At 33.2% G+C, this 19,361-nt stretch overlaps 2 protein-coding genes across 2 annotated transcripts; both read left to right on the top strand.

Moving 5' to 3' along the window:
• The first annotated feature begins 6,481 nt into the window (after window positions 1–6,481).
• Window positions 6,482–8,331, top strand: LOC109800283 (thaumatin-like protein 1). The gene is made up of 3 exons (XM_083066463.1): window positions 6,482–6,980; window positions 7,176–7,836; window positions 7,929–8,331. The coding sequence occupies exons 1-3, from the start codon at window positions 6,908–6,910 to the stop codon at window positions 8,137–8,139; spliced, it is 945 nt and encodes a 314-aa protein (XP_082922589.1). The 5' UTR covers window positions 6,482–6,907; the 3' UTR covers window positions 8,140–8,331.
• Window positions 8,332–18,064: 9,733 nt separating this feature from the next.
• On the top strand, window positions 18,065–19,309 carry LOC109801428 (thiosulfate sulfurtransferase 18). Its single transcript, XM_020362491.3, has 5 exons — window positions 18,065–18,267; window positions 18,361–18,440; window positions 18,540–18,610; window positions 18,748–18,801; window positions 19,012–19,309. The coding sequence occupies exons 1-5, from the start codon at window positions 18,122–18,124 to the stop codon at window positions 19,105–19,107; spliced, it is 447 nt and encodes a 148-aa protein (XP_020218080.1). The 5' UTR covers window positions 18,065–18,121; the 3' UTR covers window positions 19,108–19,309.
• Window positions 19,310–19,361: the final 52 nt, after the last annotated feature.

Genomic DNA, 19,361 nt, shown 5'->3' with positions numbered 1-19,361 from the left:
TTTTCATATATTTAACAATTTAACTCTTCTAGCTCACAAATGTGTGATTTTGATTTCTCAACTTTTAATTATATGTTAATAGAAGTTCATATATATATATATATATAATGTTTTTATATGTGAAAGAATTTAATAACATACTCTTTAATACACTTTTTTAATACATATATCTATTGATATTAATTTTTTGAAAACTACATAATTAAAAAGAGAGAAAATAGGATGTAATTATATCCATCAAATTTTATTTTTCAATAAAATTTAATAATCAAAGAGTATGTTAAATAGTGTGTTATTAACATTTATCTTTTATATATTTGACTGAATATTATTAATTATAAGTCATAATCAAGTATTGTATATTTAAAGATGAAAAAGACAATAAAATATAAAAAGATTGTGAAGGTTAGTTACCGATATTTTCGAGATAACCATCGATCATTAGATAAAAAAAATATGAAAAATAGAAGAAAAAAAAATAACTTTATCATCGAAACATGTTTTGTAGGCAAACACTAAATGCTGGAAACAGAAGGAAGACTGAAAACAAATCGTGGGGAAAGTCAGAATTGGACGAGTAATTCAAAAGCAAAAATCATTATCATTTCGAGGTCATTCTATAACTGATTGGAAGGGACACTTTCATATATTTACACTTAGGTCCCTTTATTTTGATTTCATCTAATTTCAAGGCTTTAGTTTACTCAAATTAGAAAGTAGACATTCATTTGTGTTGTTCATTGTTAGTTTGTTACTGTTTCCAGATGCATCACAACCCTTTATCTCTCTCTCTTTTTTTTTTTTTTTTTTTCTTTTCTCGTACATCATTTAAATGCAAAATTCCACGTGTCCCTTTTGAGATGTAAAAGACATGTTTCACAGGAGAAAAACCAATCACTCACGCTACCTCCTAATCTATTTTTAACATCAAATAACCTCTCCTTGAATGTAGGATTTCTTCCACAAGTTTTTAATTGAAAATATAAATCATTTAAGTAACAACATTTATGATACAAATAAAAGGAATTTGTATTCCTTGGTTTAGTTGTTCAGAATTTAAAACTTAATGTAAGGTGTAAGTCTCCGTTTGAGAGAACTAAGAGAACAGAGAGATAGGTGTTTCTTTTGTTATTGCTGAAGTAAAAGCTGAACCTTGTATTTACAATAAAAACGCTACACTATATATATATATATATATAACAACTTAACCAACACTTGTATTATCAGTTTTACCTCTAACACCCCCTCTCAAACTAAGTGTGCTAAGAGAGTGCACATTTAGTTTGGTCCTAAGAGTAAGAAACTGATTACTAGAAGGAGCTTTAGTTAAGAGATCTGCAATCTGAAACTGAGTGGGGACATGTTTGACAACTATTTCTCCTTTAGCAACCTTCTCACGAACAAACCATAAATCTAACTCAAAATGCTTTGTTTTGGAGTGCATAACTGGGTTAGTAGTAAGCATAACAGCTCCCAAATTGTCACACCAAACCAGAGGAGGAGTGGTTACTTTTAATCTGAGCTCTGTTAGAAGAGATTTGAGCCACTGAGTTTCTGCTACCAAAGCTGCAAGGCTTCTGTACTCTGCCTCTGTGCTGCTTCTGGACACAACTTGCTGCTTCTTGGCCATCCAGGATATCATGTTGCTGCCAAGGAACAAACAGTAACCAGAGGTGGACCGCATATCATCTTGATCAGAGGCCCAATCACTATCACAGTAGCCAATTAGATGCAAATTATGTGACTTTTCAAAGAGCAGACCATGATCACGCGTCCCATTTATGTACCGTAAAACCCTCTTAACAATCTTCCAGTGACTTTGTAACGGCCGGTGCATATATTGACACAGTTTGTTGACTGTAAAGGCAAGATCTGGTCTGGTAATAGTTAGATACTGAAGAGCACCAACAACAGAACGATACAGACGTGGATCTTCAGCTACTTCTGTTCCTGCAGATTGAAACTTGCATCCAGGGGCAAGAGGAGTCTTCACAGATTTGGCATCCTGCATATTTAATTTATGCAACAAGTCAGAAGCATATTTGGACTGACTTAAAAGTAACTTACCATCACTAAGACTTTTGGCTTCTATTCCAAGAAAATAATGCAATTCTCCAAGATCCTTTAAGGGAAAAATTTTATTTAAGGCGGAGATAACATGTTGCACAAAATCAGCATTGTTTCCTGTGATAAGAATGTCATCAACATACACAAGCATATATGTAATACTGTTAGCAGTACTATGTATAAATAATCAATGATCACATTTAGCTGAAACAAATCCAAAGGATACAAGTGTAGAGGCTAGTTTGCCAAACCAAGCTCTTGGCGCTTGTTTTAACCCATAGAGCGCCTTCTTTAATCTGCACACCAGATTGGGATTGCTAGTGTGAAACCCTTCTGGTGGTTTCATGTAGACCACTTCTTGAAGAGTTCCATTCAAAAAAGCATTATTAATATCCACTTGTCTAATAGACCAACCTTTAGACAATGCAATGGAAAGTATGACTCTGATAGTCACATGTTTAACTACAGGGCTAAACGTTTCTTGATAATCCAAACCATGTTGTTGGGTATATCCTCTTGCCACTACCCGAGCTTTATATTTAGAAATACTTCCATCAGGATTGTGTTTGAGCCTAAAAATCCACTTGGAGCCCACTGGTTTTCTATGCGGAGGTAAAGGAACAAGGTCCCACGTTTGGTTTTTGACTAAGGCATTGAGTTCCTCATGCATAGCTTGAACCCACTGAGGAGATTGAAAAGCTTCTCTAACTGTAGTTGGTTCCATTTCAGCCACCATGGCCTTTGGTTTAAAAATGCCAACCTTGCCTCTTGTGACCATAGGATGATTATTGATGACTAAGGGTGTAGCTCCACTACTAGGACCTGTATCAAAAACAGTCTCAACAGAGGGGTCAGCAATATTATCAGTTAAGATAGGTTCATCAGTATGAGAAGGCAGGACTGCAGGGACATTTGTTAAAGGACCCGTAGGTGGAGGAGTATCCTCAAATTGAGGTGCTCTATAAGTAGAAACAACAGGTATAATTGGAGAACGAGTATTACTAGTAGTAGGAAGAGAACTCAGATTTTCGTGCCTGTTACTAAGCATAGGAAAATCAAATTCATCAAATACAACATGCTTAACAATATAAATTCTTCCTGTTGCATCAAGACATTTATAACCCTTATGATTACAACTATAGCCTAAAAAGATACACGGTTTGGACCTGTAATCCATTTTATATTGATTATAAGGTCGAAGATATGGGTAACACCTGCAGCCAAAACGTCTAAAGATGTTGTAATCTGGTTTCTTATGAAATAGAATTTCAAACGGAGATTTTAATTTCAAAACAGGAGTAGGAATGCGATTTATAACAAAGATAGCACAAGCAAACGCATGGTACCAATACTCAAATGACAAACCAGATTAAGCTAGTAAAGTGAGACCGGTTTCAGTAATGTGACGATGCTTCCTCTCAGGAGAACCATTCTGCTCATGCGTGTGAGGACAACTAAACCTGTGAACGATGCCACTCTCTTTGAGGACAGAACTAAAACTCTGATATTCTTTTGCAACATCAGTTTGGAGAATTTTCAATTTCTTTTGAAATTGTAACTACCATCTTTTTAAATTCAAGAAAAGAATTTAGTGCTTGAGACCTGTATTTTAAGAAGTAAACCCAAGAGAATTTCGAATATGCATCAAGAAACACAATATAATATCTATATCCTTCTTTTGAAGGTATGGGTGATGGTCCCCAAATATCAGAATAGACTAATTGCAAAGGCTCAGTATAGACAGATTCAGAAATAGAAAATGAAGATTTATGCATTTTGCCTAAGCAACAAGAACCACACACTGTAGCATTGTCATGTAGTGGTACAGAGATATTACACTGTTTTAAGACATGTTTGACAATTTTGTTTGCACAATGGCCTAGCCTAGAGTGCCATATGGGTAAACTATTACATGTGGTAGATGAATATAAGGCTGAAACAGGAAAATCATTATTAGGATGAACAATTTGTAGATTCTCAAAAGCATATAGACCATTTTTAAGTTTCCCTTGTAGCAGAATCTTCCGAGAACCCTGAGATTTAACAAAACAATCAGTGGAATGAAATTCAAAGAAACATGAGTTTTCTTTGGCAAATTGAGCAACACTTAATAGATTTTTAGTTATATCAGGTACATGCAACAGCTTATTAAGAGTAAAAGCAATATTGTTGGAAGGATTTTTGAGTTTAGAAGTGCCAATATTGTGGATAGGCAGGCAATTACCATTACCAACTACTACCTTTTCTGTTCCTACAAAAGGAGTTTTGATCATTAGATTCGAGAGGTTACTAGTAAAATGATTTGATGCACCTGTATCCGGGTACCAAGTTTCATCCAAAGAAGATTGAGTTGCAGAGGTTGCTGTCATAGCTTGATGGAGAGGTTCTTGTATAACAGCATCAGATGTGTTATGCTGAGTGGTCTTGGGGTCTGGGAGATTTTCATCAAAACGGGACCAACAATGATAGGCAGAATGTCCCAATTTGCCACACAGTTGACATTGAATGCGTTGCCCTCGACCTCCACCAAAGCTATGTTGATTCGAGCGGCCAGACCTGCCTCTTCCACGATTCTGACCACGTCCACGCCAGCGATTGGTCACAAGATTACCTTTCTTGGGTTGAGACTGAGCAATATTTGCCTGAGGAGTGAGCGTCTCACGTTTCTTATGCCTCTCAAGACGTTCTTCTTGATGCATCAGTAGAGCTTCAATTTCAGCAACAGTGTATGCTTCAGTCCGTGTGATACACGAAGTGATGAATCCATCATAGTTTTCGTCAAGACCATCAAAGATTGCGTCGATGTGATCTTCAACTGATAGCGGCGACCCGATTGCAGCTAGGGTTTCAACGATTTGTTTCACCTGGACAAGGTACTCAGCGATCGATCCAGTTTTCTTAATGTTGCGAAGTTGAACCTTTAATTGCTTGACACGCGCTCGCGTTTGAGAGGCGAAATACACTTTCAAGGCATGCCAGATTTGATGCGACCATTCGCACCCAACCATGCGTATCTTAAATTGGGAATCCATAGATTCAAGCAACCAAGATTTCAATAGGTTGTCTTGTTGCTCATAATTTTCAAATGCAGCATTTACGGAACCCTTCCGTTCATCATCCGTAGTCAAGAATTTTGCAGGGATTGATGTGGCTCCATCGATATGTCGTTGTAAGCGAAAACCCTTGATCGTCGCTTCTGCATGTTGCATCCAGGTGAGGAAATTATCATCCGTTAGTTTGGACGAGATCGCATTGGAGAAGACATGAGGGTGAAACGGAGTGTCTGCGGAAGCCATAGGAGAGACCTAGGATCGTGGCGTAACTGATACCATGTAAGGTGTGTCTCCGTTTGAGAGAACTAAGAGAACAGAGAGAACAGAGAGATAGGTGTTTCTTTTGTTATTGCTGAAGTAAAAGCTGAACCTTGTATTTACAATAGAAACGCTACACTATATATATATAACAACTTAACCAACACTTGTATTATCAGTTTTACCTCTAACACTTAACATTAAGTATATGATAAATTATGTTTTAAAAAAATATTTACATTATATACATTTAAGGATTCCAATAAAAAATAGTTACTATTTCTAATAATGGATACATTATGTTAATATTATGGTTAAAAAAAGTATAACTTTAAGTGTTAAAGAGTGCTTGCATGTAACCTCAAACGTGTGGTTCAGTGGTAGGGGCTGATCCACGCTTAAGCAAGGTCAGGGGTTCGAATCCTGCTTTGTGTATCTAGCCACGTTAAATCTCGAGGAGATTAGTCACCGTGAATGGCGGTGGATACTCCAGGAACCAACCAAAAAAGAGTGCTTGCATGTGCTCCCGCACCACTTGCGGACAACCACGGAACTCCTCCCTCTTAAAGCTGCGGAAAGCTATCTTTGATCAAACCCTTTCAAGTTTTTTCGACCCTCCACATTAGAGCAAACACTTATCACCATCATAGTGATAATTTATCTACAAGAATTATCAATATGATAATTAAGTCTTGTAGTTCAAACATTTAGGCCTTATTTGCTACAATGAAAGCGGAAGGATAGAATGAAAAAGAAGGAAAAGTTAAAAAAAATAATCCCTCCCCAGTTTGGTGATGAGGGACAGAGGAGAGTAGGTGTAGGATTACAATAAGCGTGTCATTCAGTTTCTGTCCATTTTGGGAAAGAAAATGAAAATGGGAGTGCATGATCTTTTTCTTGAATTACTAAATTGCACTTATCATATTATATTGTTAAAAATATGCAATTAGGGTTTCGATTAAAAAATTATATGCAACATGAACATGGTAAAGGTGGGTTTACGTTGCACTCGTGAAAAATAAGGATATACACGGCAACGAAGAACCAGCATTATTACGACACATCAAGCATTTGGCACAGGACAAAGTCATTTGGCTGCACCAGATTTTTTGACCGACACACCAATATCTCTCCCCTGCTTTTCTTTTTTGTTTCCATTGCACCGAGCCACTCACTAACCCAAAACTAAAAAGCTTTGGGGGGTGGAAACTTGGGTTCACCCCGTTCTCACCGACTTTGTCTCTCTCACTTACTCAGTCACAGTAAACCCAAGTGTGCCTCTATCTATCTATGCTTTTGTTTATACCCTCTTTATAAGTAGCGATGCAGAGCTTAGCATTCAGATTCCCCCCACCACTCTCCCCCATCTCTTCACTCTTTTTCTCCTTAGAAAGAGAGTGTTACAACTATAATTATATACTATACTATAGTACTACCACTACATAAAGCAAAGATTCTGCTTCAACTATCATCCCCATTCTTTATCCCCTGTTATCACCTGCACACTAACACACTCCAACTAACAAACAATGCCTCAATTCTCACATCACCGATACCCTTCTCAAGCTCTCTTCGCCTTCCTTCTCTTCCTCGTATCCAGAGGTAAATTTAGATTCTAATGGAATTAAGAAAATGGGGTTGAATTGATTAAAAAAAATATATTAATTATGCAATTCGACTTTGGTTCCAACTAATTTCTAGTCAAATTGAAACACTTGATTATAAGCATGTGTAATATGAAACAATCTAATAATTTTTCCAACCTATACCGAGGAATAACCAAATGTTCGAATGCAGGGGTTTCAGGGGCAACATTTACTTTCGTGAACAAGTGCGATTACACGGTGTGGCCAGGGATTTTAGGAACACCAGAAATCGGAGCCACAGGCTTCGAACTCACCAAAGGAAGTTCCAGAAGCTTCCAGGCTCCGACCGGCTGGTCCGGTAGATTCTGGGGCAGAACCGGTTGCCAATTCGACGCTTCCGGCAACGGAACCTGCGCCACCGCGGACTGCGGCTCCGGGAAGGTCAGCTGCAACGGCGCCGGAGCCTCCCCGCCGGCCACCCTCGCCGAGTTCACCCTCGGCACGGGCTCCATGGACTACTACGACGTCAGCCTCGTCGACGGGTACAACCTGCCGATGACGGTGGTGGCCAGCGGCGGTTCCGGGTCCTGCGCCGCCACCGGGTGCGGCGCGGATCTGAACCGGCGGTGTCCGTCGGAGTTGAGAGTGGAGGGCGGCGGCGCCTGCCAGAGCGCGTGCGGCGCGTTTGGGAAAGCTGAGTATTGCTGCAACGGTGCGTTTAGTAACCCTTCCACGTGTAAGCCTTCTGTGTACTCGCAAATTTTCAAGTCCGCATGTCCCAAAGCCTATAGTTATGCCTACGATGATGCCACCAGCACCTTCACGTGTTCCGGCGCTGACTACACCATCACATTTTGTACCTCTTCACCCAGGTATATTACTATTTAAAAACTTTGGTTTAGTACAATGTTTTGTGATTCTTATTAATATAAGATGCTAAGTGATTGAGATATATTTTTTGCAGTTTAAAGTCTTCCACGGATTCGAGTCCAATGGGAACAGATTCGGGTTCTTCGGTCGAGCAATCTGAATTAGCTTCTACTTCGTGGCTAGCGGACATGGCTACGGCTACGGCTACGGCTACAGGGGGTGCGACCCAAACACGGCCTTATGGTACATCAAAGGTTTCCTTATGGATGGTGGTTGTTTTCATTGTTTCTCTTTTGGTCGATTAGTTTGTGGGTCCCTCTCGTAGTGACCTCTCAGCGGCATCCTTATCTTCCTCTCCTTTCACACAGACACAAACACGATGATAACATTGATATGTAGTGATGAAAATAAGTAATATTTTTAAGATTGCTAAATTATGTAATATGTGAATTATAAAGTACTAATAATTAAGCGTTTCAATCATTTGTTGCGGGTTATTCTGTTGGTTGAGGTGAGTTCTTTAATTGTGAGCCTTTGGAATTGGAGGGTAGGGTAGGGTAGGGTAGGGTGTGGAATGACGTAAATGCTCTTGATTAAAATGGGAACAAATAAGAACCAAGTTGTCGTTTAAGTTAGTGGGTTATGAGGCCCATCACCTTTTTTCTCACTACTACTAGCCCTTAGCTACAAAATTGACAAAAGGATTGTAACCAATGACCAACCACACCAACTCAAAATAAATAAATAAATAAAATGGGACATTAATTCCGAATGGCACCACTTCTCACTTCTCAGGCATCCATTATTTTCACAGATTCACCGTTGGCAGATTTTAATGATTTGCGGGAAATAAAAATAGTGCATATATATACATAATAATTTATTAATATTTTTTTAATAAGTCAGTGCTTGTTGAAGATCAAAGAAATTATTAGAATGAATGTTATTTTTATTGAAAAGTTAACTAATAAAACGATTGAATTTTTTAAAAAATATTGTAATTTAGTTTCCTGAGAAAATAAATTACTATATAAAAATTTAACATTTTTAAAAATTATCTTTGATATGTTACTTTTATTTTTGAAAGTAAATATTAAATTTATATGCTTTTCTATATATATAAAAAATATTTCATGCTATGTGCTTTAAATTTATGTAGATAATAAGTTAATAACGGTCAATTAATTATAAGAAAACATTTTTTTTATTTTGCATAAACAATGATAAAATAATCATAATAAGTATTTTTATAAATAATAACAGAATATAGTATTGAAATAATTTCATTTTTATCGCATTAAATAATATCATAGTAATTTAATTTAAATAATAATATATAAATTATTATGATTATATAATATTATATAAATAAATAAATTATATTGAAATTATGTATTATAGCATTATAATATATATATATATATATATATATATATATATATATATATATATATATATATATATATATATATATATATATATATGAGGAGGGATCAAACGACACCGGTGTAACTTTTACTAAGTGTAACACCGCTTAATAACTTTATAGTAAACGTGAATTTTGAAAATCCAACCGTTAGATTGAAAGTTCATATCTCTTAGATCATATATGTCAAAATTTATATTAATCTAAAATGATTTGATACTTCATTCTCATAAAACAAAATTGACGTAATATATACATTTCAAAATATACTAAAATATGAACATTTTGATTACCTTCAAGTTGTTGTTCGATTTTAACAAAATTTGACATATATGATTTAAGAGATATGAACTTTCAATCTAACGGTTGAATTTTTAAAATTCACATTTAATATAAAGTTATTGAGCGGTGTAACACTTAGTAAAAGTTACACCGGTGTCGTTTGAACCCTACTATATATATATATATATATAAAAGTAAGTGTAAGAGGAATAAACCTTAATTATATAAGAAAAATAAAGTAATATTAAAGTTTTAAATATATTCATTCCTTAAATAAGAGTTATAATGTAATATGCACATAATTTTTAATATTTTTTTTTCTTCTTAAAATGTTTTTATATTCTCTACTGTCCCTCTTTCTAAAATGGACTTTTTTCTCCCTAAAAGATCCTTAACCTATATCTCCTTTTCCTTGACCTTCCTCAACTTCCTTTTCACTCCTGCACCCTCCACTTCCTTAATTGCATGTTGGCGAGGAGGACATGTGCAAGGGTGGGACTGTGGGTGGTGATGTTGTAGTTAAGGAAGTGAAAGATGTTGAGGAAAGCAAGGAGAGAAAAAAATGAGTGAAATAGTTGGAGAAGAGCATAGCATTTTAGGAGAAAAAAATTTATTAAAAATTATATACATGTCAATGTCACACGTGTTATCAAAATGGATGTTGTTTGAAATTAAGAGAGTTGTTGTAATATCTATTCAATATTTAAGAAATCTTATTATAGATTTAAATTATAAAAGAGTATTAAGTACAATCTTAAAAAATTACATGAAGTGTAAGTATAATTTACTTTAGAATAAAAGTATTCAAATATAAATTAAGTTATACTAAATTTACTTTAAACTAGCTAAAATTAAGTTTACAAAATTAAATTTAATCTAACTTAACTTTATCTGCTATAATTCAAACACATACTTAATGTGCACTATGTTATATTATCATCCTGAAAATCAACCGTTAGGTGGAGTGCTTCACCAGTTTTCTAGCCTATGAAATAACATTTATTATGTGAATTTGCATATATTTGAAATACTTATTATTTAAAACTACGCTTGACTATAAAAATAAAAATAAAAATTGAAACCCTTGTGTAATTTATGACTGATGAGCAGAAAATGGCGACAAGAGGCAAGAGCTGAGAAAGAACTATTAAACTCAATTATTGGAATGAATGTAAAGAATTAAGAGACAAGAGGCAAGAACAGAGGAGGATATTTTAGGCAGATATTTGTGGTGAATTAAAGGCTGGGCTGATATAAAGGATAATGCTTGCAACTTTGGGATGAAAGTTGCGTTCTCGTCCACAAAAAGGGTATCTATAAATCAGGATTTAATTGGCAGAGAGAAGAATATCATAAGTAGATCATTACACACAAACAGCTCAGAAACTAGTGTTTTCAAACCCTTTTTCAAATGTCATGTTGAAGGAAGCTAGTGTGCCTTCTTTTTATTGCAATCAAAAAGAAAGATACGAAAAGGAGAAAGTGAGAAAAATATAATCTGAAAGCTTCAAATGACAATTTCAGATACATATTAGGGGATTGTTAAAGTTGGAAGACATTGGAATGATAGTTACATGTCATTAGGGGAAAACATCTATAATTTTTTTAAAAAATAATAAAGAAAAAGAGATAATGAAGGTTAAATAATAATAAGCGATTAATTAGCTAGTACTTTGAGTGTAATTTATGAGAGATTGTTAGTGATTTTCGCAAACATATCAAATTGCACAATTAGTAAACTTGATAAGATTAAATACTGTTTTTTTTAAAGAAATTTATGCAATATTTAATTAAATTTAATTCTATATTATCCAGGTTATAAAAGGATTGTTTGATTTGTTGTGAAATTTTGAAGTAATAACTTCAGTTTAAAGGAAAACAATAAATTGATGTTTTTAAGATTTCCTAATTGATTAAAATGTAGAAAATCTAAGTTTGAATTAATAAAATAATGATCAATTCAGAATACTAAATTAGGTATAATTTATTTATTAATTGGGCCCATAAAACAAATAATAATGAGGTTACATCATAAAAACACTTGAGTGTATAAATAATGTTGCTTACTTATAAGTCGAGCTTAGCTTGCTTAAGTTAGTTTCAAATTTCGCTTAAACAAGAATATGTGAAATACAAACTTTTAAAAATCTCATTATTTAAATATGATAAATCGTCACTTATATGAGACTTGATGATATATATATATATATATATATATATATATATATATATATATATATATATATATATATATATATTTTAAGTTTAGATGTACTTTAACATTTAAACAAAACTTGTTGCTCAAAAGTTCTCTTTGATTTTTGTACCGTCTCGGCCTATTTCTGATACGATTCATAGGAGCGGTTGTTTAAGCCCTTTCGCCTTTTAGACTCAGGGCTGGAAGGCAAGTGTACCGTCTCGGCCTATTTCCGATATGGGTGTGGGAAAAAGGACCGAGACCCACGTCACCCTGCCACGAGGGGTCACTCGGTAAAGGACCGATCCTATTTTGTAATACGGGTGAGCCCGATTAGAATATAACCCGACCACCCTTACAGGAGTTGTCTTGATGAAAAGACCGACCTTATCCAACCAAGTGAGTTATCCCGGCCTGGGTTTGGTCGGCCAGGGTGTGCTCGACCATGGTGAGATTGGCCAAGATGTGCTCGGTTGATGTGAGATTGGTCAGGCTGTGCTCGACCATGGTGAGATCGGCCAGGCTGTGCTCGACCATGGTGAGATCGGCCAGGGTGTGCTCGGCCATGATGAGGTCGACCAGGCTGCACTCGGCCATGGTGAGATCAGCCAGGCTGCACTCGGCCATGGTGAGATCGGTCAGGTTGTGCTCGGTCATGGTGAGATCGGCTAGGATGTGCTCGGCTGATGTGAGGCTGCACTCGGCCATGGTGAGATCGGCCAAGGTGCGCTCGTCCAAAGTTCGAGTGGGTCTCACCCTTTGGACTAGTCCGAGAATCAAGGATGAAAAGCCTATCTTTGATAATCAAATATTCCCAAGGAAAACCGTTATGGAAATCCTTGCACTCACAAGGCCCAAGTGGCCCATGAATAGAAAAGTATAAAACTAAAACCCTAGAGTTAAGACGATAGATTACACTTTTGAATGTTCGGGCTTTGAAGCTTGACCTAGGAAGAAACCCTAGTCCACCCTTTGGCCGGAACAATTTTGCCTAAACAAATAAATTGGTTCACTTAAACAAGAGTGAATATTCAAAACTTTGGTTCTTTCTAAATCTTTTTTTTCTATAAACTTATCTGAAAACTAAGAAAAATTAAATGAAAAAAATTTATCTCAGCAAGAAATATTTATTGTAAATTCATGGAAATTGGTTTCAGGAAATTTCAAAAGTATACTAAATTTAGAATAATTATCATAATATATTTATAAAAGTAAATCATATACAATAATTATAAAAAAAAAATGAGAGCAAGAGAGAACAAAAACAAGAAAAGATAAAAAAAACATAAATAAAATAAATAAATAAATAAGATACTAGGAAATAAATTGTAGTGTAGATAGGTAGTTATTAAAATAAAATAAAAAAATGATACCAAAATATGTACACCAAAAGCTCACCATATAGAAGAGTGAAATATGGGTTTATATGAAAATGTTTGAGTGGGCAAGGGATGAAAAAGAACTTATCAAATATACTTACTTAGATAGTAATTTTAATATTTACATTTTTACTTGTTGATTATGTAAATCTTATGTCATACACATTAGTAGGCCTAATTACAAATTGGGCTTTAATTTAAAGCGATTAAATTTAGTGCGTGTTTAGTTTTGATTTTTAAACACAAGTTTTTCTTCTCTTTCCACGTCTAATTGTGAATTTAAAGAGAAGTTATTATTCTTTACTTTTAGTTAAATATGAAAAATTACGTCTTCACACTAATACGAATACACGCTTAATGAGATCGGAGTTTTTTGGTGGTAGACACCCCAAACAATCTTATCAAGCATGGTCACTTTGAAGAAGGAAAAACTTTGTTGAGAAAGAAATGTGACATTCACAACGTTGAACTTGAGTTCATGGAACTTGTTGAGGTGAGTCGTGTAGATACAAAGGAAAATGTAATACTTTGTGTATTGGCAACTGAGTCTGTAATTTTGCCTTGAAACTGGGCAAGAACTTAAAACCTCTTAAGCAATGAGCATGTATAAAGGGTGTTTTGTTTTGGAGCCATCGTCCCACTTTAGCAAAATCGTACTTCACTCATAAATTATTGCACATACTCTGCTCATGCTAAAAGTGGAGAAAATCCAAGGCTTTTCTTATCGCATTCCAAAGGTGAAATATGCATGAGATGGTTGAAAAAAGCTTTTTCTTTTTATGATCTCTGTAGGCACATTTCAGACACCACTTGTTATCGGAAAATGAAATAAAGCTACAGAGACGCCAAAACTAGGGGGATCCAAATTGCCACCCCTGTGCCCATATTAGATTCCATTTCATGTTTTACGAATAGAAGAGTTGTGAGTGCTAGTCATGATTCTTTCACCAAATTGGATCTTTTGGCCTTTCAGATAAAAACCCACATGACTAGTATAGTACTACAAAGAAAAACAAATCCTCTTTTGGCCCAAGATATGAACATGACTTATGTTATATCCATTCCTCTCGCTGCTCGTTTTCTTTCCAATTTCAACTTTTTCCCAAATGTTTCTTCACGCCAAAGGCAAATGATAACTAGTTACACACAAAAGATGCATAAAAAATATATAAAACATAAACAAAATATTTTCAACATATACACATCATATTCACACCAATGTATACATACCATTATCAAGAAAGTTTTCGTTGCGAGCATAAAGGTTGAGTTAGTATGAAGAAAATCCTCAACATAGATAATAATTTTAACTTTTAAAATATACTTCTTCTGCTTTTAAATATAAGTAATTTTTAACTACTTTTACCTTATTTAATAATATTTTTTTAATGTGTAATTTTTTAATTGTATTTTTTTTACATTTATAATATAAATAAATTAAGAAAAATATTACGAAATTAGTAAAATTTAATATAAATAACTAATTTTCTTAATATAAACAATTTTTTTTATAATAGAATGAGATGACAAAAACTTATTTTAGGCTATGGTTTGTGTGTAACCACTATGCTCAACTACCCATTTCCAACAGCAGAATCTCCAACACGCCATTCAGTTCCCATTATGATTGTTTACTTTCCATTTCTCTTTTGTAGTAACAAAGGAAACTTTATTTTCAACTCATAGTTCATAACTGACATAGGTACGTGGTAGTTTACAGTTTGCTTTACCTTGCAGTTTTTACACCCCTCCCCACTTTTCTTCTTTCTCAAATAAAAAAGAAAATTACAGTTTTAGACATTGCACTACATTTTTTTATTATATAAAAAGGTGGATTAAAATTTAACATAATTTTATAAAACAAGTTTGTAACATAAAATAAAATTACACCTAATTCTTATATGTTATTATAATTGTATTATTAGGCGATATAAAATTTAATTTTTTTAATGATATATTTGATAAATAATTTTTTTATACTTAATTATGGTATGGATAAGCTAGCATTAATTTATGATAGCCCCTTAGAAATGAAAGCAATTCTTGCATTCAAGTAGTACCTTATTACATGCTATGTATAGGTATGATATTCAAGCATGAAAAATCTTCTGCCATTCTTCTGCACCCTGGCAGATACGCTATTGGTCAGGATTGATCAGGAGATGATATTAGTTTAGAAATAAACAAGAAAATTATCATAGCATGCGATAAATGTAAGTTAACATACATATTTGCTTCCGTAATGGTTAAGAATCCCAAGTACATATATACATAAGCTCACTGCAATAACGAGCCAATGGGATAGGTTCTTAGCTTTTGACCCCGTTTAGCTTCAATCCCACTAATAGTTTTGCTTTATTTAATTACTTGTGGACAGCTATCTAAAAGCTTCCTAATTGTTACTTTGAAGCTTCAAGATAAGTAAACCTTTTATATATGTCAAAGTTTGAATGTAGAAAACATGAGCAAATCTAAAAGTTAAAACCGTATCAAGTAAACATTAACAAAGATATACGTAAATGATTAATCTAAAGTTGCCATTCCTTGACCATTCTATTCTACAATACAATTAAAACAAAGATATCTATCAGAAAATGAACTTTTACTTTACCTTTTTTTTTTTTTTTTTTTTTTTTTTTTTTTTTTTTTCTTGAATGCAATGACCAAGTGGATAGAAAAAGTTTTCTTAAACTCCTAGAGTGCTTTCGGAGTCAAATTCATTCAATTAAGGTGAACCTTAAAATGTGGTTCATATTCTTTTGAGCAACTTGTACGACGTACGTAACATGAGAACAGTGCTGCCCACTATGTGACCCCAAACAATAAATAGAATATGTAAGGATGGTTTGTATATAGTTTGCAAATGTTTGTACTTGGACCTCTCTATATGGAAATTAATGCATATGTTATGTGATCTGCTGTCTAATAAGTAATAAGAGTCAACCAACAAGGGTAAGTGGCCTCCTGCATAGATAGATTCAAATGAAATTCTGATTTAAATAGGGATAATTCTAATGATGTGTTTGGATGAAAAATTTTATAAATTTAAAAAATTTTAAATTCTTGATATTTGAATTACTTTAATTTCAATTTCTATCATTCTTAAAATATTTTGTTTGGATAAGTTAATTTAAATTTCTCAAATTTTAAATTGTTGGGTTGAATATGATAATTTGATTCTACCATGGTAAAATTTAATTTAAAATATATTTATGTTGATATTTTTAAATTAAATTTTATAAAAATAAATATTAGCTAATTTTTAAATATTTAATAATTTTAAAATTAATATTAGATAATATTTAATAATTTTAAAAATATTTTTGAATATTCAATAATTAAAAACATGAAGAGATAAAAGATAAGATAAAAATATATAAGTGAAATAAGAAAAAAAAATGAGGAATTTCAAATTCTTACTTTTTTGAGAGAATTTGAAATTCTACTATTTCAAGAAATTTCACAAATGCTTGAATTTTAAATTCCTTATAAATTCTCTATCCAAACAAGGTATTTTACCTCAAAGAATTTGAAATTCTTCAAATAAATGAATTACTCTATTTAAATTTTTCATCCAAACACACTATAAAGGTTAAGTCCTTTTAAGTTCAAACTAACGTAATTTTTGAAAGTAAATATATTGTTTTGAAAAGTATTTTTAAAAGTTTATTTTAAAAACTACACAACACAATTCTGATAATAATTAAAAAAATAATATTATTTCTGTTTGATTATTCATCATAAAATCAAGAAATAATACATTTTAAAATTAGGCATTCAAAAATTCACAACTTCTCTTATAATCTTGTTGATGTTAAAAAGTACAATAATCGCAAAGATTGACATCCTCTTCCAGCCCAACGTGTTTAAGACCAGACATGAACTATAACTAGTGTCTGATCCAACTCTAACGGATGGCCCAAATCAGGGGTACAAACATTAGCATAATTTTATAGAAGTCAATGTTAATTGAGAGTTAGACTGAGAGAAATAAAGTTTAAAATTTAAATCAAAAAATGCAGATTTCTCTCCATGTAATTCTTAAAAGAAAAATAAAATATAAATCAAATTTTATCAATTTAGTTTGAATGCAATTTTTTCTTCTTCAATAAACCTAAAAGAAACTAACATAATAAAAGCGAGATGTTACGAATCAAGTTGATAACTTATAGATATTATTAGAATTCTAATTTAAAAATATTTAAATATAATTATAAAAGTACATTAAAAAAAAATCAATAGTAACCTTTAAGTTTTTAATTAACTAAAATATACGTGTTAAAAAATTTCTTAAATTACAGAAAGAAATATGAGAAATTATACACATTTTCTAGTACTTTCTTCTTATTGAAAACTACAATTTATTTATTTATTTTTATAAATTTCACTGCTAAATGAAAAACAAACTAATTAAATATTTTAATTAATAATAAAACAAAATTTATGCTCTAAGACGCGAGACACACGCCCCGTATCTTATAAAACATTTTTTAATCCATAAATGAGAAGATAATAGATGTGATAATTGAACGAATTAGTAAAAATTAAATATGACAAAACTTAAATATGGTATGTGATAATTGAATGAATTAGTAAAAATTAAATATGGCAAAACTTAAATATATTACCAAAGATATTGTTAGTGTTACTTTTTAATTAAAATTAAAATTTTGCATTGTCAGCGTAAAAGATCTGTTTTAATTTGATTCATGGTGATGGAGTTTATCCAAGTGATGCATTTTGACGCACGCCCACCGAATGGGAAAACATTTCTCTCGAAACTGCTGCATGCAGCAGTATCATAGTATGTTTCCTCGTATCTTTATTCAACGGCGTTTGAAATTAACTTCAAAGCTTAAACCAAGCAACAGAGCACCCAGATACAGAGATTTGACCAATCAAATCCACGTGCTGCGTACACATAAATAACATCCTTCTATTGAACTTGAACGTTTGAGTGAAGAACCTATAATCTTTCTGGCTTAGCTCGCTTACCACACCATATGGCTGTTCCTGTGGCCCTGTTACCTCGTTGGTCGCTGTTTCTTTTTCTCTTTGTCTTGTGTAGCTCAGGAGCAAAGGTTGTCACTGTTGATGTACATGCAGCCAAGAGTCTCATCCAAACTGGCTCCATTTATCTTGATGTTAGGTAAGACATATTAATATATTTTTTATGTGTCAAAATCTGACATCATATCTGATTAACCGTTTCAGCCTAAATCTTTTGGTAAATAAATAATAGGACGGTGGAAGAGTTCCTGAAAGGGCATGTGGCTGCGGCTAATATCGTTAACGTTCCATACATGTTGAATACACCCAAGGGTAAGAATCTTTTTAATTACTAAAAAAGATAACTCAGACTAGTTTATTTTTAGTGTGCCAAGATAACAAATTTTCTACCTTTGTGATTTTGGAGAGTAGGCAAGGTAAAGAATCCAGACTTTCTGAAGGAGGTTTCATCGGCTTGTAACAAAGAAGATCATCTCATTGTGGTAATTAACTATATATCTTTTTGTTCTTGCTCTTTATTTTTTTCCCATATTAAAAATATAAACTGCAATTTCAACTGGTTAATGCTAGTTAAAGTCAACATAATAATGTTTATCTCTTGTATGAATCTGTATTTCAGGGTTGTCAAAGTGGGGTGAGATCTCTGTATGCAACTACTGATCTTCTGTCTCATGTAAGTTAATGCATGTCATCTTTGGTATACTTATTGTCTCAATTTAGTCTTGAATACAGATGCATATATATATAGCAGTGACTACTAAATATCTGAACATCACTCTAGGTATATAATTCGTGCAATGTAGCTTATTCTGCTTTCTTTTATTTTCTTCTTTTGACTATGGATGAAAATACTAACTTGAATTGGTTTGATTTGAATTGGTAGGGTTTTAAGAATGTGAACGACATGGGAGGAGGGTATGTGGACTGGATTAAAAACAAGTTTCCAGTGAATATACCACTAGCCAAGGAGGAGCTATAATAAGGAATCGTTAGGACTATTCATATTTCTTTCTAAATGGTTTCATCCGGAGATACCACATCCATCTATATGTATATGTACAATTTCAGAGTGTTCATGAGTTCTACTTACGAAATACTTTATTTCAAACTGTGCGGTTATGTTTCCAATTATACTTCATTTTGTTATTTTATACGAGAAGAACGAAACTGGTTTCATGTCATGATGTCAAGGTCGTTTTCATTTATTGTTTACAAAGTGTTGTGTCCATTCTA

Source organism: Cajanus cajan, chromosome 11 (assembly GCF_000230855.2).
Source record: "Cajanus cajan strain Asha chromosome 11, NIPB_CcT2T_4, whole genome shotgun sequence".
Taxonomy (NCBI): Eukaryota; Viridiplantae; Streptophyta; class Magnoliopsida; order Fabales; family Fabaceae; genus Cajanus; species Cajanus cajan.
The sequence above is the reverse complement of the archived record's forward strand: the minus strand, read 5'-3'. Positions and strand labels throughout refer to the sequence as shown.